At 39.0% G+C, this 27,098-nt stretch overlaps 1 protein-coding gene across 6 annotated transcripts in view; it reads right to left on the reverse strand.

Annotated features, from left to right (window-relative positions):
• Positions 1-17,031: 17,031 nt before the first annotated feature.
• The window catches only part of LOC131689062 (uncharacterized), a 63,277-nt gene continuing 53,210 nt past the window's right edge, over positions 17,032-27,098 (reverse strand). For all 6 annotated transcript variants that reach the window (XM_058973836.1, XM_058973839.1, XM_058973840.1 and 3 more), the window contains exons 4-5: positions 17,876-18,190; positions 17,032-17,817 (exon numbers count right to left, since the gene is read on the reverse strand). In XM_058973836.1, coding sequence (XP_058829819.1) covers positions 17,149-17,817; positions 17,876-18,190 — 984 coding nt within the window. In that variant the 3' untranslated portion in view covers positions 17,032-17,148. The remainder of the gene's footprint in view (positions 17,818-17,875; positions 18,191-27,098) is intronic.

Consider the following 27,098-nt stretch of genomic DNA (forward strand, 5'->3'; position numbering starts at 1 on the left):
GTACAACGTCTCTGTAAAAACATGATTTGCGTTGTTAACTGCCATTCCAAAACTACTTAATCGATTTCTTTCAAACTTTGCATACACATTCTATGCGAAAATATCTAACCCCTACATTGAGTTTTTGAGATAAATTTTTCTACTATTTTAAAATAAAAATTACTATTTTTCACGAAAAATTCCGCCTTTTTATGAGTAAACACCCTCTTAACTGAAAAATCATATCAAAAACTCAACGTAGGAGTTAGGTATTTTTAACATAAAATGTGTATTCCAAGTTTAAAAAATCGGTTAAATAGTTTTTGAATGGCAGGTAACACCGCAAATCATGTCTTTTTCAGAGACGTTGTACAAAAAGCTTCGTCACCGAGTCGTTTGTCGATATTTTTGCATGGAAAGTTTGTGGTACAGATGATATGTGGCACAATCATTAACCGTTATGTGTCCGACGCGGTACCCGGGTACCTTTTTAGGTTTCAAATAATGAAATTCGCATGTTTTATCCATAGCTGGAAATTGAAACTTTGTGACATCTTAGAACTTTACTAAGTTAAGCTTTTGGGTTAATAATATTGTTAATATAGTAAGAGGAGGAGTGAGGAGGGGCTCCGGAATTTTTTTACTACGTAACAGGCCGATGTGGGTACCCACAAAACTGAAATTCCAATAACTAAGGTAATTTCCAACCGATTTTGATACTTTTTGGTGTTTTGGATTTAAAAACTCATACACTTTTAGACTTGGTAAAAATAAATCGAGCTACATCATTCGGTTTCCGGGAATCCCGATTTCCGGAAGCATGTTCTAGTGCTGCGATACTATTTGCGAATTTCAATGGAATACTAGAAATATGGTATCAAAATCTTTGGAATTGCATCAGTAGGTTATATCTCGTGGTTTTGGAACCATTTGGTGATTTGACCCCGGAACGGACATTCCAGAGCAGGTTCCTGCGGGGTCGTGAGTGGCCATTCCATACCCATTCCTTTTTTCAAACTGACAATGGGTTCCCGTAACAACAAATAACTGACTTCCGAGAAAATTTGAAGAGTTTTGATACTCATATTGCTAGGACATTATTAAAATTTACCAATCATAAATATCCTAGTACTGGAACATTACTCAGGAAGATCCGGATTACCAAGAACCAGATCCATTCATCCGGTTCAATTTTACAAAATCAAAAAGTGTACAAGTTTTTGAATCCAAAATATCTAAAAGTGTCCAAATCGGTTAAAGGAAACCATAGTTATGAGGATTTCAATTTGTGGGTACCCGGGTACCCTCGTTGGCCTGTTGAAGGTGTTTTTTTGTTGGACACATAACAGTTAATACGGCCAGGCTAACTGTGCAGCGTACAAAGTGAAGATGATTCGAAATTATAATTATTCATTTAATGAAGAAGCAATTAAATTATTCATTTAATGAAGAATTTAATCAACGAACTATTTCAAACCTTGAATAAGGAAGAAACGTGGACAACCGTACCGACCGTTTCAATTTGATAGGGATTTGATATATCGTTGGGAGTGACTTCGCTAAGAGGGTTAATGCAACTCGTTTGGCCCTAGGATCCTGGTATGTGATTGGACAGAAGTATTTAGCCATGTCCTGGCTATTGAGCCTAGGTTATAGCGCCTCGCTCGCTCTACATCTTGTTCTGGCTCGCTCTCTGCAAAGAAACGTAAAACACAATGTCTAACGCCTTTAGTGATATGAAGAAGAAATTTTTATTTTTCAATCGAAAGCTTACCAGAAAAATGTAAATCTCTTTTGGAACGAGCTAGATATTGATTTAAGTTAGAAATCGTGAAAATATCGGTAATTCTGGCCACCACAAGAGTATACAAATGAAACTAAAACTTTGTTATATTTATACCAGACATACGTGTGAGTCCCGATTCCAAGCAACCGTTTCCGTACGCGTTATCGATGTTTGCACGTCAACCACTGATTGTGGTAAGTAACGAGATGTACTAGAGACAGGCAAGAGCACAATACTACTGTTTTATTAAAGTTATAGTCTTCTATACAACTATACTAATGAAGATACAGACTATAGTATTATTAGTAGAAGCAAATCCAATAGAACTCAATAGAACTTTACGGAATGTCAAATGAAAATTTGGTGTAGTCAATGTTTATCAAAAATTCTGATAAACATTGACTACACCAAATTTTTAGAAAATGAAATTTTCAGATTTAGTGCAGTTTATATTCGTAAATGTTGAATTTTCAAACCACACTAATTGCCAAAAACTTTGCGGCAAAAAATTAAAAATTCGCATTCAATATGAATTCAGCGCCACAAATTAGCCCAATGTGAAGTTTTCGTGAAATTCGGCCCATTTTTGAGGTTTGAGGTGTGGTATGGATTACTGAACGTCCGTATGGCTTCGCTCTCCCGCTGAATGAAGTCGTGTTGGAACAGTCTACTGTAGTTCGGTCAGTTCTGCTCGTCTGAATAAGCAAGTATTTACAAAATTTCCGTAAACAAAAAGGTCGTAGTGTGCGACGATAGAAAGTTTTTCTCTGCATTTGTTTTGAGGTAATCAACAAAATTGTTTCCAAGGCAGCTGAAAACTTTTTTTGGTAACTATGACACCATCAGTTTTTTCCAAGTTCTTCTAACTTGTCTTATAAGGCCTTGCGGGTTGGAATAAATGCGGAGGCCAACAATTTGTAATCTTCAAACAATCAAAACCGAAGGGTTTGAGTTTTTTAAATTAAAGTGAAACTCAATAGGTTTGGGTAGAAAATTTAAAATATTTAATGTACAGTGTAGACCCGGTTTTATCAGCCCCCGATTTTTATCGGCTTTTTGACCCGATTTTAACAGCTTTTTATGAAAATTGATAGTTGGTAGTTTTATGGGCTCTAGCAGACGAACCAACTTGAATTCGAGTAAATCCTTCCTTGAGCATATTTTTCTTGTCTTAAAGATCCGAAATATGTAAAAATAAAAATTTTAATTTTTTATGAATTTTGCACTGTTAGACCCCCTTAAGGAAAATTTAAACAAAACAATCAGAAAGGGTTATGAAGCTATATCTAGGGACTAAAGAAGAATACTTTAAGAGCTTGGATTTCTTAAAAAGAAAGCAAAATATATGTCCCGATTTCATCAATGGCCCTGTTTTATCAACCTAAAATTCACCAATGGACTGATAAAAACGGGTTTTCACTGTATATACAAAACTTATCGCTCTATTGTGAGGCCGCACCGGCGTACCAGCATCCGAAACCGGTGTTGGATAATACGGTGAACTATGGGCGCCGCATACGATCTTGAACCTGATGAAGGCGGCACTCATGCCCCGAATACTACTGGCTCGATAAATCTATGGGGCGTAAGAGAAATTCGGTGTGCACTTCTCAAATGCCATTTGCCCTTCCCTCCAGCAAATAGAAGCTACCTTTTTAGCGAGCAGCACGCTAAAATTATTCCGATAACTTTCGACCAGAAAGTCACTGTATTGCATTTAGTATTTCACTACCGGGAATATGTCGGAAATGGCCCAACCAACAAAACTGTGGAAAGTGCAACAAAATGTTGCGGAGAAAAAACTGGCAGAAGAAAAAAAACGAACTGTCCTAACCCTAAAAACGAGCTTAAGATTAATAAAATCTATTATAAAAACTGAGGCTTTTTGTAAGTTATGCCTATTTTCCATTATGCCTAACGTATTTATGCCTAACGTATGTGTGCCAAACGTACCTACTTATGTCAAACGTATTTATGCCTAACGTCGCACAGAGGAGTAACTGGGGTCGAATCCTGACCAAAATTATTTATTTCTGCTATTGCTGTTAGTTAGTATGCCTTAATATGAACGAAAAATAGCCAATAACTAGTTTTTGGAACAAGTTGGCATCTATCCACCTACCAGTGCAGAGCTCAATTTTCTGTATCTTCTGAAATACTAATGATTTCGAGATGATCTTTGTGAATGCATTTATTTTTCCAGTACCTATCAAGAACAGATGATCAGTGGAAAAGGGAGAAGGGAAGGGACGACTGTGCACATATTCATAGAGGCACCTTTTGCCAAACATAGTATTTGGCCCTACAGCATATCGGCGTATTTCAAATTAGCAAAAAGACCAATATTTTCAAATCGCTTTGAATTGGTGGATAGGACAATATTGGAAGAATTTAAATATTTTTTTGGATAGCTGTTACAACAGCTTTGGCGGATCACGTCGTATAATGTAACTTTTTTATCATTCAGATTTGAAATAAAATGTTTAGAAAAATGTATTTTTAAAGCAATACCCAGCAACACAACTATTTTAAATTAGTTTCAAACTGAGGTTATACAAATGGTTGTGTTCAACTACATTTGTGTTGTCTTATTTAATTCAGTCATCACCACTAGAAAGAAACATTGTAGGATATATAATGAATAATGATTAAAAACTCCTTAAAGTATCACCATTTTGGATCCATGCAAAAATTCTTCAACAATTTTTTGACATATCCATAATCTTGTCACATTATTCAATAGGCTTTGTTTAAAAAATCGAAAAAAATTGTTTATTAGCCAAGAATTTGTTCTAGGTACTCTCGTGTGCATCGTGTACCCCGAAATTGAACAATGTTAGAGCTTGAAGTCTCATATGAGAAGTACATATACTTTTTTGAATATATTTTATTTAAAAATTTACTTTTTCAAAATATTCGCAAGATTTTGAAATTTATTAAAATTCTAGCATATGAAGGTAAAAAATTTTTTTCTGAAAAATATGAAAGAATTCAAAAACAAATTTGTTTAGAGAAACCCAAATCTTTGTATTTAAAAAGCAATAGTTTCAAAAATTTATTTTTAAAAAATTCGTAAAAAATAATGTTGGCAACGTTGCATCTTGTACTCAAACTTTACTAAGTTTCAACAATTTTCAAACACCTTGAAAAAAGTTGTGGCTTTTCCATTAAAAAATACGGAAATATACATGTATTTCCCATATAAAATTTCAAGCCATAGATATCTGCCTATTTGTTAAGTGTTAGGTTTGAAGTTATATAATCATGAAATTTGCAACCCCCAGTTTGGTTCGTAACTGGAGTTTCCAATGTACACATTAGAAATTAGAGCTCCTGTTACTAATCGCAGAAGGCCGTGATGTCGAAGGCATTTCATGGCGACATTCTTTGTATATTAATCATCAAGTTGGATCACGCCTAGTACTGCCCGTACAGTGATCAGGGTCCCATTAGGAAAATCACGTACCTCTGAAAATGGTGACTGATTGTGTGCAGGAAATACCGTCGCATACCATTGCATTGCGGTCGTTCTGTACTAACAATATGAGCCTATTTTTGCACTGTTACCACCCTACGTTGTTATTCGAGATTTTGTTGCGCTCAAACACAAGCATTTAACCGTTTTCAGGTTGCATATTAGAATATAAGAACGAGCAAAGATGTTGATATCAACTAACACATATTATATCAATGGTAGACTAAGTAATTATTGTAATACTGTATTTACTATACACGGAAAAAAATTCCGTTGGTATTTCAGTATCCCGAGTAGCTAAAACAGGTCCCTAGGTGGAATTAGGCCATACACCATTGTAGAACACAAAAATAGGCATCTTGGCGCATCAAAAATGTGAATCTTAATCTGGTAAAAAGGGTTTATAATTCTAATTATTCAAATAATTTTGTCAGAAACTGGCGACTATGCAACATTTTCCCGCATAGATTTCAATAAACAGTGGTGATCTTGCGTGGCTTAATTTTTGTTGGTTGTCACGTCTACCTTTATCATGACACATGTTAGTGAACTCGGGTGATTCGTAGTTATACTGCCTAAGCTCGACCCTCATTAACAGAAGACAAAGATTAAGCCTGTAAGATATTAAGCCTGTTCTAATGACCCTGCCACTTCTAGTTTTTCCGATCTGTTTACTTCACATCCTTGCTCTCACTTGAGTACTATGGCTTTAGTTTTCATAACTTTCCCTACCCAGTAATCTCTAGCTAATTGAATGTCGTTAAAATGTAAAAAATTAATATTTATTTTATACTCGTGGCATTTCCGAGAGCAACTGTATTTTTTAGCCCTAGAATGTTGCACTGGGGTACAAATGTACCCCACGTCTTCTTTGGAGCCGTGTAAAGACAAGAATTCGGTAATTATCGACCTATGACCCTAACCTTACTTCAATTTAGAGTTCCCAGTAAGCGAAGAAAAAGGTAGAAAAGCCAGTTTGCTTATAGCCTTCCTCGAAGCAGGTGTCAAAGTTGGCGTGGGGTACATTTGTACCCCAGTGTACGGTTGCCCGTTAGCGTTTCTTCAGATTTCGTGCTGTCAGGGCAAATGTGACTCGTTGTAATGCCAGTTTAAATACTGGTTATTTTAATACGTAAGTAACAATTAGTATTATATAATCGTTTTGAATCATTCATTCAATTAATTTTATTTAATTAAATTTAAAGTAGAAAAACCATTCTCATTTTTGCTGTTCTTTTGTTGTTTTATTGTTTATTTTTTATAGTTCGGCAAAACAATTGCTCGCAAGTAGAATTTACGAACAGTAACTGCTGTAACAGTAACGTTGCGTGTTACCAATATATTACTGGTCAGAAGTATCTTTTTGATTTCAATTTCCATCCCATTTCGTGGTATTTTCCAAAAATCGCTTTTTAAACTTTCACTCTTCCAAATAATTGCACTTTTTCAAAAACATCGAAATTTCATTTCAACTTTCAGAATCATTTGATTTTTTTTTCAAATCGGTTGAAAATTCGCAAAGGTATAGTAAAGGGCGAACACGAAATTATTGCGACACCGAAAATGTCATGCCAATTTTCTTATAATGTTTAAAATCAAACCAAAATTTTAAGGTAGTTTTATACATATATTTACTTCAAAAATCAAAAGAAAAGTTAATCGATGGAGCCTTGAGTGTAAAATTGAACGCATTTTCGCTTGATGCTCTCCATCAAAGTCTTTTCAGTGTCATCCGGTATCAGTTTCTCAGTTTTTTTTTCCATTTTCTTAACATGTCCTTCTCGTCTTTGACTGTCTTCTTTCTCTTCCGAAGTTCCTGCTTCATCATTGCCCAATACTGCTCCACCGGACGCAGCTCCGTACAGTTTAGCGGATTCATGTCCTTTGGAACAAAATGGACAGAATTGGCCTCATACCATTCCAGGACACTTTTAGAATAGTGAAAATAGCCAAAATAGCGGAGCTTCGTCGTGCTGCTGCAAGGACGGCAAAAGGCGCTTCTCGGGGCACTCAGATTTGTAGATCTCGCCATTTACTGTGCCCTTTGTCACGAAAGGCTCACTCCTCAGTCCGCAAGAGCAGATGACCTGCCAAATGAGATATTTGGAGGCGAACTTCGACATTTTCTTCTTCTTAAATTTGTCGTCCACATAGAACTTGCTCTTGCCGGTGAAAAACTCCAACCCCGGAATTTTCTTAAAATCGGCTTTTATGTACATTTCGTCGTCCATCACACAGCAGCCATATTTTGTCAGCATCTTCTCGTAGAGCTTCCGTGCCCTAGTTTTAACCGTCGATTGTTGCCGCTCATCGCGGTTTGGGAAGTTCTGTACCTTGTATGTATGTAGTCCAGCTCTCTTCTTTGCATTTTGGACGTAGCTCTGCGACATGCCGATCTTTTTAGCCAAATCACGGCTTGAGACGTTGGGATTTGCTTTAATCATCCGCTTCACCTTTCCCTCCGTCTTTTTGTTCTCCGGTCCCGATTTTCTTCCAGCTCCTTTGCCGTGGTCCAACGTCAACCGCTCCTGGAACCGCTTCAACACTCTGGAGACGGTTGAATGGTGAATGTTCAACATTTTTCCCAACTGCCGGTGTGACAGGTCAGGAAATTCCAGGTGTTTGGAAAGAATGTGTTCTCTCGACTCGCGTTGGTTCACCTCCATTTTTGTTGAATCGAAAAACACGACTTCGAGTTTGACAGCATGTAAACAATACATATCAATGAGAAAGTGTGCAAAATTTGGTTGATGGTAAAATGGTAAAAAAGTTATGCCCTGTTGAATGTGTCGCAATAATTTCGTGTTCGCCCTTTATTTTTGTGAAAAAATACTTTCACTTTTATTAAACCGATTTATGTATCATTGATTCAATAAATTCCGTACTTTCACTTACAGAGCTGTTTTCGCAATTAAGAAACGAAGACAATGATGTATTCTACACATCTTTTGTTTGCATTTGTACGTGCGTAAATTGCGATCAAACGCGTGGGGTACGTTTGTACCCAAGTGCAACGTTCTAGGCTGGAAAACGCAAGTGCAACGTACTAGGGTTAAAACCCAAACTTCTAATGAAAATTTGATTTCGTTTGCAAGATTTAGGTTATACTGGTCATGGTGTCAAAGTTGCAGTATTTATAATAAGGATGTAAGGAATCAAAATATCGTGATTTCGAAAAATCTACATTTTCGAAATTCTACTGCGGCATGCTGACCAGGGTTTTAACTGGCCAATGCATACTCAATTATCACATGGCAACAGCGCGCTGAGTCTTTTTCACGTGATCTTTGTGAATCCGACTAAGAAACCTCATATCATCTAATATGCAACTGTCCACCAGTAGCGATTTCGAGTTTTCGGCCGTCCTTACATAGAAGACACTATTTTGGACGACTGAAACTCAGAGACGTACTAAAGTTTCTTATCCAATGTGGTGAAGCGCTTTAGGCTTTCTTGCAGGCGAGTTGAACTACGTGTGAGGCTGTTTGTTTTTGTTTTTGTGCTGTTATTTTTCCCTCCCTTCCAATTCTACTTCCGCCCTCCTCCTTCGCCTTTTCTTCCGCTCGAGAAATGAGAAAAACACATGACAAGGCACAAATCCCCGACTACATATCGTCGCTGTTGTGCTATCTTATGACAAACGTCATTTTGGGGTAAACTGAGTTAGATATGCCACATTACTCGTCTAACGAATCTCTACAAGATGGCGTTTCCAGAATTTTGGAATTTTGCTTGGTTACTGAAATAAAGCGAGAAAAGTGATAAGAAATTGTGAGTTTTTTGCTTCAAATCATAATATCTTAGGATTGGCTCAAGTTATAATAAAGTTTTAGTTGCTTTTATGTGTAAAAATGTCATCAGAACACAATGGCATAATAAATTTCAAAAGAGAAATGCATGTATTGGGAGAAAAACGCAGTTTTATCTTTAAACTGGAAATATTGCCTATTTGGCAACACTGTAACTAAAAATAACTATTTTTTCTAGATTCCCTGACTTATTTCCTTCAAAATGCATCTAACCGATTGTTTATAGGACAAATGAAGCCAAAGATATGAATAAAAGTTTATAATTGGTGATTTTTTTCTATGGAAAATTTTTCATGCACGATTATGACACGTCATACAAATTTTTTCATCAATACACACCTATGACACGTGTGAGTGCGACTTTTGTTTACATTTTTAGTGAAAACTCGCAACAAAGTCAACCGATTTTCGTAATATTTGAGAGATTAGTACAGAATAGGTACAAGCATCAATTGTCTTCTCTGAATTGTTTCTATTATTTATAAGTTTCATGATATTCAATCTTAAACTTTAAAAATCGTTTTTCTCGAAATGTGCAAAATGGCGCTTGTCATAAGATAGCACAACAGCGACGAAATGGGGAACGTGCCATTTATATTCTGATTGCAGATTCTCCACATATGAAAATGGTATATTCTGTGAAAAAGTGTTATTGTATTCAGGGATGAATTCAAGGGAAAAGTCTTAAGGGTCTCGACCCCCCTCCACCAAAAAAAAAAAAAAAATAAAAAAAAAAAAATTGTTAGCATGTTGAGAAATTTTAAATCAAATCATTAAAAACCTATTTTTTTACAAGTTGTCGTTACATGGACGGGGTTTGGTGCTTAAAAATCTGTATATGAGACGTATAGAGACATCAAGAACAGCTAGCACATCTTGGAGTGGAACGAGGCTGCAAGGATTCGTTTAACGGAGACCTGGTGCTAGAGCACTAGGCGCACGACCAGACAACATGTTTAATATTGCGATAATCGTCACCATAAGCGCAGAGACCGCTCTCCACGATCCCACGGTGATGCTCATCCAACGTATAATGACTAGACTTGACCCAAGATATCATCCGAATGAAGTCGCGAAGCTTATCCATCTCCTTGAACCAAGGTTTGTTTGTGCCTTTCCGATTCCGAAACTTCCATTGTTCCACGAAATTTGCCAATTTTTGAGCGTCTTCTGACAAGAAATACTGAAAAACTCGGTAAAACTACGCGATCTTTCACGAATGTCTCTTTCTAATGCCTAATGCCTTTTCTCATTGCCATTCTAATCTTAGTGTCCACCTTTTCATTGCTCGAAATGGAGCAATGCAAATTAATTCAAGCTAAGGTAATCTGATATGAATTTTCAGATAAAGAACTAAGGAACTCCCATGTTTTCTCTAGATAATGCAAGGAATGCTTTCCATGCTCCATCGAATGGAGAGCATCCTTGGAACTGTAACGATGTGGACATGGTCATTGATGGGTAAATATCAGTTTTGTGGGGATAATGTATGCAGCACAGCCTCTTTTATGATCACCCTCACCATTAAGCATAGAATCAATGTATATCTGTCATCATCTAACGAACGCTACAGTGATATGCAAACTCCAATGCTTACGTTTAAATAAAGTATTATCATTTCATCGCGAAACATCAATTGTTTGAGTGTAAATCTATATGGAATGCTGTTGTCGCCGAAAAAGAATTCTTGGTGCCGTGTATTCCGATCAACAGTTGAATAGAATATACAACGTAGGACCTAGCCACCAGATGAAACATTATTTCTCTCGTTAATCCGTCAACAAACCGGTGCCAATAACTGCGTTTTCAGCGTGCATTAAGTTTTTCATTTGCGTTTCTAACTTGGCGTATATTCGGAAAAAAATTGGTGGATATAACATTCAAAAAGCCCTTATATAACCTTTTCGCGTACAATTCTGAGTGCTCTCTGCCCATCACGAAGTGGGAGACCGTCCACCGCTGTTTGCGCTGCACTTCGTTTCGTTTGACCTTTATTCACAGTGTCGATAATCAAGCCAGTTAAAACCTTGTATGCTTCCACCGGGGGAATTTATTATTTTGATTCGATTGTTTCGGATATAGTGGACGCGTAACTATTCCAATCAATAGGCACACTTACTGAATTGAAATTGTCGCGATGATCATACAGGAAGATAGATCGGTTAACAACGTGAAGATAACCCTATGCCATACCGTGGGAGTTCAAGTCTTCTTGAGCCAGCTGAAGTGCGAAGTGTGGGGGAATAATATCTGCCTTTGATTCGGACTTGACAACCGACAACTTCAACATCTGGTACCGAGGATTAACTCGGCCCTGGCGAATAATGTTAAAATTGTGGAAGATCTACGTCGGAAGTTAACCAAATACATCGTGTTAAACTAAGAAAAATCATGGGAATGAAATATAGGTACACTTGGGGTTTTTGATGACCCATTAAGAAATTTCTGTTAGTTTCTAAGATTTCCGAGACGAAGAACCGCTTACTTCAGTTTTGTAATCGCACCCATCAAAAGACACTCTCAGGCCTTTACTAGGAAGGAAATGATTTACTTTTTTCGAAAATGTATAGGCACAAGAACATGTTCCGTCACGGACTGAAGCAAAGGGTTCTGGAAGGAGCCAACCTCATATTTCGCAATTAAGGCCCCTGTCGGAGACTATACCATCAATCTCTAATTCCCAGGCGGGTACGTAGACAAGATACTTACGGCCGAGTGTTATTTAGTTAGTTTACGCGATATATAGATTATGTTAAATGGGTTATCTTCGGTCTGGAAATAGATGTTCAAGGGGCCTGTTGTATTAGAAGAATATAATTTATATCTAAAAAGAAATTTATCGACATTATTTTGCCATCGACCTCCATTGAGCCAGAGGGGCTGTTCATTGTCGGAGATACCTTCCCATTAGTCAACACTATCATGCGGGCTTCAGTACACCCAAAACAATTTCCCAATGCAAAAAAGGCATTACATCCTTTCGTGCATATTCCGAATTAGAATCATGCCTTTTTCGCATTGTAGACCAAGCATAGCTACGGTATTATACCAACACAGTTTGATTCATGATGACATAAACTGATTGAGAATACACGGTACCATATTATCTGGCCGCATGTCAAAGTATTAGTTGGTTTTGCTTGCTAAGTCTGCCAAAAAGGTGGTGTATTCTATACATGAATACCTCTGTAGTGTTTGTAAGAACTTCTGTCTTCATACACAGCTAAGCTTTTTTGTCTGCGAACAGATCAATTCCAACCACACTAAACGCGTCCACGAGAGTGTGCGATATACGCGTTGTTATTTTCCCATAGCGAATGGTTTTTGCAGTAAAATCATCGCTCTCTCATTCTACGCTTCAGAGAAGAGTGGAAGAAAATGATTAAATCATTTTAAAATTAAAAAAAAAATTGTGCTCAGATTGATTTGTGTCGTTGACCAGGGCGATGTTGTGGGCGAAATGAGTAACTGCCACTGCTGCTCAAAAGTGCAAAACCATGTCATCACTGCCTTTATAGTTTATGATACTTTAAACTTAGATACTTTTACTGCGAAATACTGATATAATATCACCTGAAAGTACTGTTGATATGAGGAATGTCAGAAATGATTGGCGGACGGCTTCTATCAGACAAATATTGAATTAACTTGTTAGCCCAATGTTCCCATATATGGTAAAGTGCCTATTTTTATCATACTAAGCAGAGTACCTTACTAATTCATTAATTTTTCGGCCTACAGTCAATGGAATGCGTAAAAATTGACATCAACAGCTGTGCTTCTTTGTTAAGAACCAATATAATAACACAAATGCGATGAAACAGTGAAAATCTCGTGTTTGAGCGCAACAAAAACATGAATTGAGTGCCCCTTTTGTTGCGCTCAGGGATGCCATTATGCCAGATTTATCTGGCACAGCAAAAGTTTTTTGCAGCTTCCAGACAAAAAGACAAACCTCTCATTCTGCCAGATTTTTAAATCAAAGAAGTGTTTGCACTCACATTTTGGAAATCTGGGGCATATTTTCCAAAATTTATCAAAAATCGGTTGATGACTTTGGGTCGCTTTTAAGTGACAGATTTTGCCAGACATTTTTAGTTGATCTGCCAGACATTCTCTGAAAAATAGTGGCAAATGGCTTCAAATGGTTAGGGCGATAATAGAAATATGGCGAAAATGGGCTCATCACCCTAGGTAACTTTCTCCTGTGTATAGTGCGCTTAAATAATCATTTATCATTATTAACATTTATGAACCGTATATCTCTGGTAAATTTAGGGTTGAGAGAACGCCGAAAGCTCAACATAATATCAACACATAATCATCACCCACACCCCACCAATTTGATGATGCTATAAACTGTTCTCTCCAGTATGCAGCATGTGATCAGTAGAAAAGCGAAATGGAAACAGGTCCTTGAGCGTGTATTAGTATTTTCGGAGCGCACATGTATCCGAGTGGCGATGTCCTTTACATGTGTATTAGTGAGGAGTATTTTAATACTAATACTCCGATATCGTTAAATTCACTAATACATTCCCAACTGTGGGTTTGTGTAAGTTTCTGTGGTGTAATCGCCATTTAATGCATTTTTGTCACGGACCAATATCGCTTTCTATGCATTATACCAGTTACAATGCAAAATTCTCATTAGAATCATGCTTATTCGCATGTAATTCATACGGTTCGCGTTTTGGGTGTACTCGCGCAAAGAACGTTTTATCGGAGGAAACAGAAAAATAATGCAACGAAATTTAAAAGGATAGAATACTTGGTACTTAGCTGTGGAACATTTTTAGTATCAGTAATCAACAAACACCCCTTTCCCTGAGCCGTCGGTCACACAAAGAGTGTTTCCAAATATCCACCTGGTATTATCCGTAAATTTTCACTTTCACTTATACACACCATGTCTGAACTTTCGTCACTACGAGTAGAAGTCACTCCGAACCATAGTAAGTCGGGAAAAAGTGTTTCGCCGTCCCTGTACATGATGTTAGTACTTATCCCGTATTGTACACTGTTCATTTCAAAATCAAAATTTCAGATGACCCCCCCCCCCCCCCCCCCCCCCGCTGTACTAGCTTTTCGGGATTCGTCACTGGTTGTGGTTGGCTGTGTTAGTCGTGCGTTTGATATGGAAGTGGAGTGTATTCTAAAAGAGATTAAGCTACCAGAAGAATACTACTGTATTAGTTCTATTGTAGAAATGAAAGTTCACATTACGCTTCAGGACTTCAGGACTTCAGGACTCCTCTATAATATCCATAGAGGAGTCTTGGAATATTAAACACTTTGTACTAAATGTATAATTGGATCGTGAAGCAACCGAAACTATAGATCTGTAGCACCCGTAGACCAATTTCTAGGTTATGCAATTGTTGATGTTACATATTCAGACAAGTTTATTAAAATTTCACCTGAGCATACACAGATCTTAAAGACAAATTGTTCTTATTATGCTTCGCTTGTAAATTTTGGCTGCAAGCCAAAATTTACAATATGAAATGAGTTTGGGAACACCTTGTGGTAAAATAACTGGTGCTTTTCATAATTACATAAACAGCTGTAAAACTTTCTCCTACAAATTCCGTTTCTCTCTCCGCAACATATTTCATAATTTGATTTGCCAGCGATTCCTAAATCTGGCAAGTTTGTTACTCTACCGGCAATTAATGTAACTTAATTAAAACCACAATTATAGCTACCACACCAATTTGACCTTAAATAAACTGCCGTTTTTTCGGCAGTAATAAAACAACGTCGGCCCTTGTGCAATACTCGTTCCGTTTTGCTCATATTAACTTCGCTGCGTTAGGTTCCTCCGGAAGAAAAAGCAGAACGTCTGGTAGATCTACAACAGCTACAACTTTTGTTCCGGTGCGGTGTCTGATCACATTAAAACTCTTACTAACTTTATGTTTCAACCAATCTGTGTTTGTATCTGTGTCGAACCAACTTACCGGCGTACAGATTTGCGAAAACTATAATAAACCCATTTTTACAATAGAAAATACCGTCGTCTTGGAAAAGCGAATTGTTTAAATACTTTTACTTTTAATTCGTTTCGTTTAGCTTTTTCTTTCGTCGTCCATGTGTCTGTCGGTTTCAATGTTACTTTTTATGAGTCAATCTATTTGTTAGCTACTCAACGACGCACTATGGGGTAACTAGGCCGAAAACCTGGACAAAATTATATTCTGCTGTTCTATATATTATTTTGCAATTATAATTCAAGAGAAGCTTAAATATTTGATCTTGAGAGCACATTTTTCATGAAAAATCCACCTAACAGTGTGAAATTTGATTTCTTCTAATATTTCTTCAAAACCCAATCTAAATGAAACCATTGTGAATGGTGGCTATAGTATCATTCGAAGGACGATTTTCTAACAAATATAATTTTCTAGATTATATTTGTTCATTGGAGACAATACATAAATTACCTTGTTTTATTGATGATCATTCCATTGTTATGTTATTTTTCTCAAAGCAAAAAGTAATATTTTGAAAGGAGACGATATTTAACTGATTACTACAGAAACTACTGCTTTGTATGCATGCATTCAATATTACAGACACAATAATGCTGTTCGTCATTGTGTATGTATGTTTTGTTCAAAGATTGAGGTGTAGATGTAAATGACCGCCCAAAGAAAATATTTGTGTCGACATAGATGAAAAATTACTAGGAGAATCTCATTCTCTTGGTAAATAGTAAATTCAAGAAAAAAAAAACACTTTCAGTTTATCAACTATGAACAAAAGCAATAACAAACTTTTTTCGGAAGTGCTACTGTATACTGAAGAAAAATGTGTAACGTTAACATTCCTCGATCACTCTTTGTTCCTCATCTACAAGTTCTACCGCTGGTTTCAAAAGGTGAGGAGGGAGGGAGGTAAGGGTTTGTCATCGAAAATTTATGACTCTTATAAACGTGAAACAATTCACGAAACTGATAAGAAATCTTAGCAGGCGATTCAGTTAAATAAGACTTATAGTTGCTTATGTTTGATAAAAAGCACAAAAATTATGTAAAAACTACAATTTTCAAATTGCTCTCAAACCAACGGTCGGACGCGGTCGGATGAGTATCCACTTGCGATGGACTGACAATAGCCGATAGTTTCGAATGCTTTCAACCTTTTATCTTAATTTGACTTAATTTGCTAACTTTTTCAATTGCGAAATAGTACTAAAATCACAAAACAAACAATTACCTTTTTTGTCAAAACAAATTAGTTTGACTGTTTTATTTCGATATATCCAGTATTAGAGTAGTTAGAATAGGTCATTAGGAACGTTTCCTGGTATATTAATACTACATTGAATGTATTGTTCAATTTCAGTAGAAAGTGTTTCCTATTGCCTGATTCAGTAGAAAAAAACGTGTTTATTTTTAATAATGTTTGACCGTGTGTCACAAATTTAGACCAAAGTTTTTAGTCATCATTTCAATGGTACACGATGTAGAAAATATTGAAGAATGTTTAAAAAATATAGTTTGATTAAAAAGATAGAAAAAAAAAATTCCCTATTTTGTCCAACTTTTTGTTCTAGCCACCCCATAGTGCGACGTGCAACTAAATCCGCTAATAGGTGGAACATTGCTTTTAAATACATCTCTTTCAACTTAAAGCCACGTGATCTTGGTTCAATCAAGAAGAAATTGTTGTTAATTGATCGGTGAAGTCTGCCTGCCTACGATAGACTCGTTCGATATTAGTTTTTTGTTCAAATTGATACCGCTGTGATTGCCTGCAACGGGTGCAGGTTTATGACGCAATGATTGTCTGTTTGAAAATAGTACCGACTCAATCAGACCTAACAGATTTGCCTGCAAGCCTTTTCGGGAAGTCGGTAATGACTTATGGAATTCCGTTATCTATAAAGCAGAAAAATATTGAGTAATCCCCATACAAACGTACTTCCTAGGAACGTGATATTTCAGTGACGCTCACCACTGTATTGATGTACTTTGTAAATGCATATGTATTTATAAGTAAATTTAATTTAAATTTTAGAGTAGAAACTATATGACACTGATCATTCATTCAAACCTTACCTGTTTAAAGCGTTTCGAACATCATTGGCGCAATTACTCAAAACTGTGCCACACATCAATGGGCGACCCCTTATAGGCAATCATCTTCCGCCATTGATCCTGCTTCACTGAATTAGTACTGGCCGCATTAGGACCCAAAAACAATTGCCCTAGGTAAACCTTCTTACCCATTCGATTTTTCGCAGCCAACACCACCCGAATGGAGATGTGGTTTAAACTGCTCTCGCTGCTTAACGGAATCACTATAGTACAGTCCTCCTGATTCCAACGGGTCGATAGTGTCGGCCGGAACGGTTCCGACTTCCAGGTGGCAGACAGTATCTCATGCTCCAGTACCGTCGTCTTCAGGTAGATCTTCTCGTTGACTGCCTCGAATTCCTCCTTCGCTTTGATACCGCAGCGAATCTTTGACGTGGAAATTTTCAAACAAAGTCCATTTTGATTTTTGTCCTTGTTTTTGACACTTTTCACCATCTTTTTGAAACTGAATCGATTCTTTTGCGAGCTTGGGCTTGGAATGGGAGATCCACAGGACGATTGTTTCATGAACCGTCGTATGGGACTGGTAGAAGGGGAAGGTGAGTACGGACCGTCAATGTTGAACGAGAGGTCCTCGTCGGACGGTTTTCGGTCGAAGTTGACGTCGGTGTAGTCGCAAAGTTGTAACGTTACCTCGACCTGACCTTTGGGGCTTTGGAAGACCTGAGATGAGACGATGTATTGTAATTGTGTGACAATCAAATACATGTTTATAACTTACCGCTACTCTAGATTCAGCCGGTTGAGTGACCGTGTTATCTTTTATGGGTAACCACATTTCTTCGGTCGTAAATAGTCGACCCTTGCACTGCTCTTTGAACTCTCTCGGCTCCAAGAAGTACGTTACCGAGCCGATGTTTCGTTGACTTTCGCTGGTGGTCAGCTTTTTAAGGTTCCGCTTCTGGTCGAAGTCGACATTTTTTGCATCCGGTGGATCCACATCCTTGACTAGTTTTCCGATGACCGGTTTGTCCTTCAATCGCTGGCTACCCTGGCGGATGAAGGTCATCGTTTTGTGCTTGAAGGTGGCGGTGTACTAGACAAAGTAGAGATACGTGTCAATAAGGTTGTAGTTCATAATACAAATTTGATTTTACTACTCATAGCGATTTCAATTTAAGGGTGTAGTTTTCAACACAATGCATCAGAATAACCAACTCAGGTATATTTCTTTTTGATGTCATTTGTGAATGTTCCCAATATATTTTGTAGGATGATGTTCAACAAAAACTATCCCAAATATATAAAATTTTCTGATAGTAATCATTTTTGTTTTTCTTTATATCTTCTTAAACAGCACTATCTTCATGCATAGGAATATTTGGGCCATTAGTTCTACCTCAGCCCGCAGGATGAATAAAAGCTTCCCATAAAAAATTGTAATTCAAACCTTTTACGCAACATGCCGAACTTGTCAGAATGATATTTAAAAATTATATTAATGGATTGGCTTTAAAGGGATCATCCACAATCAACCAGCAATAATGTTGAATATATTAAAGATAAAGACTTTGTCTTCGGCAAAGTTGTTCGCAAAAGCTTGCTCTACCACTTTACCGAAGACAAAATTTTAATATAAGCACTTGTAATAAAGTTGGTAAATATATCTCACTTTCAGGAAGATTAATTATTAAAATAACAACACCATAAGAAAGGGCTAGTAATGTCCACAAATTTCTCCGAAGACGTCAATAACCCAAATTTAACTACAAGGGGAACTGTAGAATTGTAGACGTAGGACTATACTACTTACTGTAAAATATTTATTTTCTTAGTACATTTAGAATAATAAATCAAATTTATTTCTTACCTATAGTTTAAGCACAACCCCAAGCCCAAGATCAGCCTTTAAAAATTGAAAAAAAAATTCGATTCGGACCGGTGAATAAAAATCAAATTTTAGAGAATGTTATCACATTTTATGTATAGATCAAGTTTTCTTAATCATATATCGAAACTATAAATATACAAGACTCCAAAGCAATTTTATATATGGACTTGATGCGTTTTTGCAACAGTTTTTTGAGTGGCAGGGTAAATAGGCTTTGTAGTATGTACCTATTAGCAGAATCAAAATAGGATAGGCTGAGTGGTAATGAATCAATGAATTGATCGAACGTAAATAATAAACTTTCGTTGTGCTTTCCATCGATCCGCGTAAATTTGTTGCTAAGAAAGTGCAGATTTAATTTGTTGCTAAATTTCCGACAAATCTGTGAAAAATTACAATATTTTCGAAAATCTGTGAAATTTTCATCAAAATGCCAGAAGTCTGACATCTGTGAAAAAGAATCTGTGATCAAATATTGTGAAAACAGGGAAAAATTTGAGAATATGGTAATCCTGCTAAAAATTATATATACCTACCTACACATTCGCCTCAAACATTGAACCCAAGCGCACAAAGCAAAATGAGTCAACGCTGATGATGATGGGTAGAGCGAAAGAGACAAATAGTACCACGACACTATGTTAACCGCGTTTGCAAATGGAGCTCGAATGTACACGCGGTTTTGTGTACGAATAATTGTGTTCGAGATTGTATATAAAAGTATGCTGGAAACGAGCGCAACACAAAGGAAATCATAGTGTTTGAACGGACAAACTCAGTCGCGTGTTGGATGGAACTGGGTAGCGTACCTTCATATCCAGTGTAACGGACTTCTAACTCAGCTACACTGGCTGTGAAAACACACAGCGCAGTGATCTGCTCCGCCTTCTGTTCAACAGGCAACTGAGCTTGTCCGGCCAAATCCGTTCTTTAAATAGTCGATGATGACGTCATCCATAGAAGCGTACCACGCTAGGTACACAAATCGGTCGTGCCGGATTTGGGAACCGCTATCTTCTGTGTGAAATGTGCGATATTTTGACTAGGTTGTACATTATTAAAATTTTTAATGCCATGCTATCAAAAATATGTGGGTGTATCTATTGGAATCTGTTCTTAGAAGTATTCCGGGGCGATATGCGCAAAACAGTTGAAAATTTATCGAGAGATGGCTGAATTATTTGCGTTTAAAATGTCCACACTTTTCGTTACATATCATTTTTGTAGAATTTGCAAAGTGCACCCCCATATCGAAAACAAAGGCGTAGTCCTACGTCAAAAACGACTCTGGCCAGGCGGGAACCCCATATCGCAGTATCGATGACGAAAAATTAGCTAGCAGGCGTCTCGTGCTGCTTATCGGACCACCGACGTTTAGCATGATCCTCCCTATTGCGTTGGTTGCCTTCGACGACTTTCCGCAGACATTTTCGACGTGATTATTGAAGCGCAACTGGTCGGTCCCAGTTGCTACCGTGCACGATTCGAGGCAATCACTTTTCCTCCGACGTCGATCTGCATCCGCTGCATTGCTTTGCAGTTGCTAACCAACAACACTTCCGTCTTGTGGTGAGCTATTTGCAGCTTGATCCCGTTACTCTAGCACTCAATCGCGTCTATTGTCTCCGTCACCGACAACGGTGTCTCACCTATCATCGTTAGTGACACGTCATCCGAGAAACCCACTATTTTCACTTTCCTGGGTAGCCGCAGTGTCAAGACCCTTACATCCCGTTCCAAAGAGTTGGACTAGGAATGGAGCCCTGAGGAACGCCCGAAGTGACTCGCATTGACTTCTGCCTTTCGTTCGTCTCGTACAGCAGCACTCTGCTCTGGAAACAGCTCTTTTGGATCTGGCATAGATAGTTGGTGACCCTAGTTCTGTGCAGTGCTGCGGCTCCTGTTAAAAATGAGCCTTTCCGGGAGTTTTCCGAGTGTAAACAGCAGACATACGAGGCCGGATCGCCCGGTGGCTTCCCTGGCTTTGGTAGCAACACCAGCTTCTGTACCTTCCACACTTCGGGGAAGTTGCCATCACCTAGACACTTCTGCAGTGCCAGGATCGCAACTTTCAGCATCACGTTTGGTATTCAATTCGGACCGGGAGCTTTCATTGATTTCAGGCGCTTCCATGCTTCTGCAAGCTCATTGTTAGTCACTTGCCGATCATCCGTGTTTGCTCCTTCTTTTTCGCCATACGGCGTCAGTGGCCAGGTAGTTGAATCGTGCTTCGGGAAGAGACCCTCGAAGATTATCGTCAGCTTATCCGGGCACATTTCGGCTGGCTTTGATGGTCCCTTCACTTTCGCCAGCCATCACGACGCGGTATTCGTCGCCCCAGGGATTGGTGGGTACTGCTCGGCACACTTCTGTGTGGCGATCTGACTTACTAAGTCTGATCTTCCGTTTTGAAGCGACCCTAGCTTCCCGAAACGCTGCCTTGCGCTCTTCTCTATCTGGCCCCAACATTGCTCTTTGAGCCCGCCTTCTGGCTCTGAGAAAAGCAGCGCGTACCTTACTAAGCGTCTAGTTCCACCAGTAAGCTGGACGCCGTTTTGTGCGTGGTTCCAGTTTTCGCGGTATTGTGGCGTCACAAACCGCCACAATCCTTCTTCTTTGGTCAGTCGCATCCACCTTCTCAGTCCCACCGTACACCGAAGTGCCTCAACGAAGAACCTTTCATCTTCCGCATCCGCTCGCCGGTCATCTTTCTCTGGGTTGCAGCTGGGATCTGATGACCGATTCAATAGTGAATTGCCTGGTGGTCGCTATGGGTATACTTCTCGCATACTGTCCAGTCCATGCTCGCCGTCAGTGAAGGTGATGTCGATGAAAGACTCTCTCCTGTCTTTCCGAAATGAGTTAACAGAATCTTCATTGCACAACCTCGTGTTTAAGTGCTTTATCAAAACTGTTCGAGCTGGTTGTGTTAGATCCTATTTTTTTCACTGCAAACACTACATTGCAGATGACCATCCGACTCAGTTTAACTACCATTTCTTCGGCTCGAGCATTTCAAGACACTCTCACATCAAAGATCTCGAAGTCATCATGGATTCGGCACTAACATTCAAACCACACACGTGATACATCGTGGATAAGGCATCACGACAGCTTGGGTTCATCTTCCGAATAGCGAAAAACTTCAGGGACGTATATTGTCTTAAATCACTTTACTGCGCGTTGGTCCGCTCAACGATAGAATATTGTTTAGCTGTTTGGAATCCGTACTACCAGAACGGGATTGACAGAATCGATGCTATCCAACGCAGGTTCATACGCTTCGCCCTTCGTCATCTCCCATGACGAAACAGATTTCAGCTGCCGAGCTATGAAAACCGTTGCCAGTAATACACCTCGATACACTCAGCATTCTGAGGGACTGCTCTCGAGCCCCTCGGACTTACTCTCTGCCAGAGTGGATTGCCCTACAATCCTCGGACGTCTGGATCTTCAAGCCCGCATTCGAGCTCTACGTAATAACTCCCTTCTGCGAGTTCCGTTCAGGAGAACCAACTATGGTTGCCAGAGCGCTGGTACCGGACTCCAACGAATTTTTAACAGTGTGGTGACGGCCTTTGACTTCAACCGGAGGCGGAATGCGATAAAAGCGAAAATGTTGGCAATTTTAAAATGTAATTAGTTTAAGCAACCACCATTGGGGCCAAGGGGCCTGTTGGTGAAGGTAATAAACATAAACAAACATAAACAATCATAACTCTAACTTCGATAGAGCTTCCTGCAGGATACATCCTCTTGTGTTGGTTACTCTATTACCCCCATTCCACAGCCCAGGCGTTAAAGTCACCACCAATGACTACCGGCTTCCGACCGATCAACTGATCGGTTAACTGCTCCAGCATTAGGCTAAACTGTTCCACTGCCCACCTTGGAGGAGCGAAAAAGCTACACACGAAGGCGCCGTTGATTTTGGCGATCACGAAGCTCTCGTATGAGCGTTCAACCACTTCTTGAATGGGAAATCTGGCCATAACTTGTATCGCAGCCGTTCCCGGTCTTTCCGTCACCCAGTTACCGTTTTCAGAGGGACTTGATACGGCTCTGCAATCAAAATGACATCACACATTGTTTTTGTTGTAGACTGCCACAACAGTTGCTGTGCGGCGTCACAGTCATTCAGATATATCTGGGTTATCTCCATTACCGTTGGGCTGCAATCGCCTTCTTATAGGCAGGGCATTTACGGCCACCCGTCTGATGGTCAAGCAAGCACTTCGGCCTCTGCGTGCAGTCTTTGGCAAGATAGCTCGGCTCCCCGCATTTCCAGCACATCCCGGATTTGTCCGGGCCTTTGCAAGCCCCTGCCAAATGTCCAAAGCCCAACTACTTGAAGCATTTCTCTGCTTGTTTATTCACTTGTGGCTCTTAATCGGCATCTCGACCATCCGACCGTAACTTTCCCTATCTTCAGTGCCTTATCGGCAGCGGTTACCGGTACACGAATCATCGCTGTCTGCGTTCCTCCATATCCCTTCTTAAGCCGGATCGTCATGTGCACCTCGCCCCGATTACACTGCTGCTTCAGTGCGCCTTCCGTCGTGACTTCATCAAGGTCCTTGTACGTGATTGTGCCATCTCCGGGTTTGGGGCTTTAACTTCTGCCTTTTCACCTATCGATGTGGTAATAGTCTCCTGCAAGGTCGAGCTACTAGTCGTGGGATTCTTCTTCAACTCGAAGAGCATCTCCAGGTCCTCTCTGACCTTCTTGAGTAGCGCTGAATACGTCGTCGCGTCGTTGGCTTTGGCGGACACGGTTTCTCTCTTCAACGCCTTCTGTCGAGCCCGAGGTTCTACCTTTCTCTTCTGTTCTACATTTTGCTCTTCCTTCTGCTTTTGCTGTTTCCCGTGTTTCGCCTTCTGACCTACAACGGTATTCCAGCTTTTTCCCTGTTGGGTGACGTTCTTTCCGTCGGCAACAACAGCGTCTTCGAATGTCTGCCTCTTGGGCCCACCTGGTCTTCCGTCTCCTGGCGAGGTTCTTGTCCTTTTTGTAGTCGCGGAAACTGGCGTGTTCTCCACACCAATCTGCCCCTCTTTCCCCTGATTCGAGGGTAGGGGGAGGGGGTGATACGAAGATAGTAGACAAATTTCGCGCAAAATCGTATTTAGAGTTGGCAACACCCTCTCAGATTTTAATGAAACTCTGTACGTGAGAACTTTGTCACTAAAAGCCACTTTGCATACTTCGTTTTTTCAAAAATTATATTGACTGTCTTTATAAAAGGGTCAAACTTTTTAACCATTTTTTTCCAAATGGCTATTGTCCAAAAATGACAAATTCTACAAAAAATGCTGTAGAAATGATTCTCACAAAATCAGTTAAATTTTTGAATAAAAATATCGAAAAAATTCTTCTTCGACTCCTACACTTAAAAAAATCGATTTCAAAAATATAAAGTCGATTTACAAAAAAAAACATTTTTGATTTGGACGAAATTTTGTTCTAAGATAGGTAATTATGTTCTTTACCTACCGTCAAAAATTCAAGGTGGGCACTTTTAAGGAAAAAAAAGTTATTGAAAAAAAGTTTTTCCTTGTCCAAACTGATTTTATCTTGTCAGTGTACTTTTATCGAAAACTAAACCAATGAAAGTCATAATCATCTCAGAATCCAATTTCCCAACTGCTAGTTGCCTGATACATGCAAAAAGTATCAGTAACGAATTTGGTATATATTCATAACAAACTTGAGTGAGGGCAAAGATGAGCCACTTGGCCGTGTACGAAGTAGTATCTTGTCTATGTACCCGCCTGGGAAGTAGAGATTGACGCTGTAGTCTCCTTAATTGCGAAGTATGGGGTTCGCTCCTTCAGGAACCCTTTGTTTCAGCCAGTGAAAATTCTGGTTCGCAGGCCTCATGTCGAACCTTTCGCCGAATCTGCTCTTCCAAACTTTCATCTTTTGAGCGGGGCTAGTCTACCTGTTCGCCTTTTTGTGCCGCGAGGCATGAACTTATTGTAGAAACAAGGCACGCTGTGGAAAATGCATATAAATTATGTGGGTACAAAATGAAACATTCTTTTAAGAAACACTCCGATAATGCAACAAGCGCTACGCCACCGACAACGACTAATTTCTACGTTTCCTCGTACACCAAAGAGAGAGAGAGAGAGAGAGAGAGAGAGAAGAGAGAGAGAGAGAGAGAGAGAGAGAGAGAGAGAGAGAGAGAGAGAGAGAGAGAGAGAGAGAGAGAGAGAGAGAGAGAGAGAGAGAGAGAGAGAGAGAGAGAGAGAGAGAGAGAGAGAGAGAGAGAGAGCTGACTATACATCTTCTAATGAGCCTATAAATTTCCGAAAGAGAAAAATCAGTTATCTCCTAAGCTTCCTCGTAAAGGTCGGAGAGTGTCCGTTGAAGGGTGCTGTTACAAAACAGAAGTAAGTGGTTCCTGGCCTCAGTAATCTTAGAAACTAGTAGGAATTTCCACATGGGACATAAAAACCCCAAGTGTCCTTATATTTCAGTCCCTTCATTTTCCCCCAGGTTTTACACAATGCATTTGCATTACGATTAAAGGACAGACGAAATGAGTACACGACGCGAACAACCGTGAACAGTCTCCTACCTCGTGGTGGGTAGAGATTGCTTAGAATTATACGCGAAAGGGACTTTTGAACGTCGATCGCCCGAATTTTTCCCAATGTACGCGACGCTACAAATGCAAATGAAAAACTTGGTGAAAGCTGAAAAACGCGATTACTGGCACCGGTCCGTCGACGGATTAACGGACAGATCGTCATAGAAACAATGGTTCGTGTGGTGGCTACGGCCTACGTTGTGTATTCGATTTATCCTGTGATTATTATGACAGTAGTGGTGGGTGCAATCATAAAAGAGGCTGTGCTGCCAACATTCTTCCCACAAAATTGATGGTTTTATATTTACCTATCAATGACCATGCCCACATCGTTACAGGCTCTCCATTTAATAGAGCATGGAAAGCACTCTTTGTATTCCCTGGGGAAAACATGGCAGTTTTTGAGTACTTTATCTGAAAAATCATTGCAGATTACCTTAGTTTGATTTTTTTCGCAGTGATTCATTCCGGGTAATGAGAAGGCGGACACTTGGATTAGAATGATAATGAGAAGGTGAAATTTGCAAACATTTCTTCTCATGGGACGGAATCTCAAAGGTATCCTTGATCCAAGAGAATAGATGTTGGCAAGGCCCATTTCCGGCATATTGAGGTCGTGAAGAGCGATCTCAGCGCTTGTGGTGGCGGTTATCGCGATATTAAACATGTTGTCTGGTCGTGCACTAAGTGTTCTAGTACCAGATCTCCGTTAAACGAATCCCTTCGGCTTCGTTCAGTCCAGTGCGAGATGCTATACCAAATTTGTTACTGATACTTTTTGCATGTATCAGGTAACTAGCAGTTGGAAAATTGGTTTCTGAGATGAATATGACTTCAATTGGTTTAATTTTCCATAAAAATACACTGAAAAAATAAATTCAGTTTGGACAAGGAAAAGTTTTTTCTCAATAACTTTTTTTCCTTAAAAGTGTACAACTTGACGGTAGGTAGGGAACATAATTACCTATCTTGGAACAAAATTTCATCCAAATCAAATATGTTTTTTTGTAAATCGACTTTAAATTTTTAAAATCGATTTTTTCCGTATAGAAGTCGATGAAGATTTTTTTTTCAATATTGTTGTTCAAAAATTTGACTAATTATGTGGAAATCACTCCTACAACATTTTTTGTAGGATTTGTCATTTTTAGACTAAAGCCATTTGAAAAAAATTGGTGAAAAAAGTTGGACCCTTTTTAAAAGACAGTCTAGATCATTTTTGGAAAAACAAAGTACACGGTTAAATAAAACAACCTGCAGAATAAGTTCTTTTAACTTACTTTTGAGTTGTGCGTCGCATTCGCACTTATTAGTGTTGTCAAAAACAAAAAGAGAGATTCGACTCAGTCAAGGTCTTCCGTGGAGGAAGGTACTTTTGAGTTGTTTGGGGTGAACTCAAAATTAGGTAAATTCAACCTAAATTTGAGTATAAAAAACCTATCAATGAGTTTAATTTTTGCCGTGGTTAAATGGAAACTACCTTCAACACGGTTTACCTAATTTTAAGTTCCCCCACG

This window comes from Topomyia yanbarensis, chromosome 3 (assembly GCF_030247195.1).
Source record: "Topomyia yanbarensis strain Yona2022 chromosome 3, ASM3024719v1, whole genome shotgun sequence".
Lineage (NCBI taxonomy): Eukaryota > Metazoa > Arthropoda > Insecta > Diptera > Culicidae > Topomyia > Topomyia yanbarensis.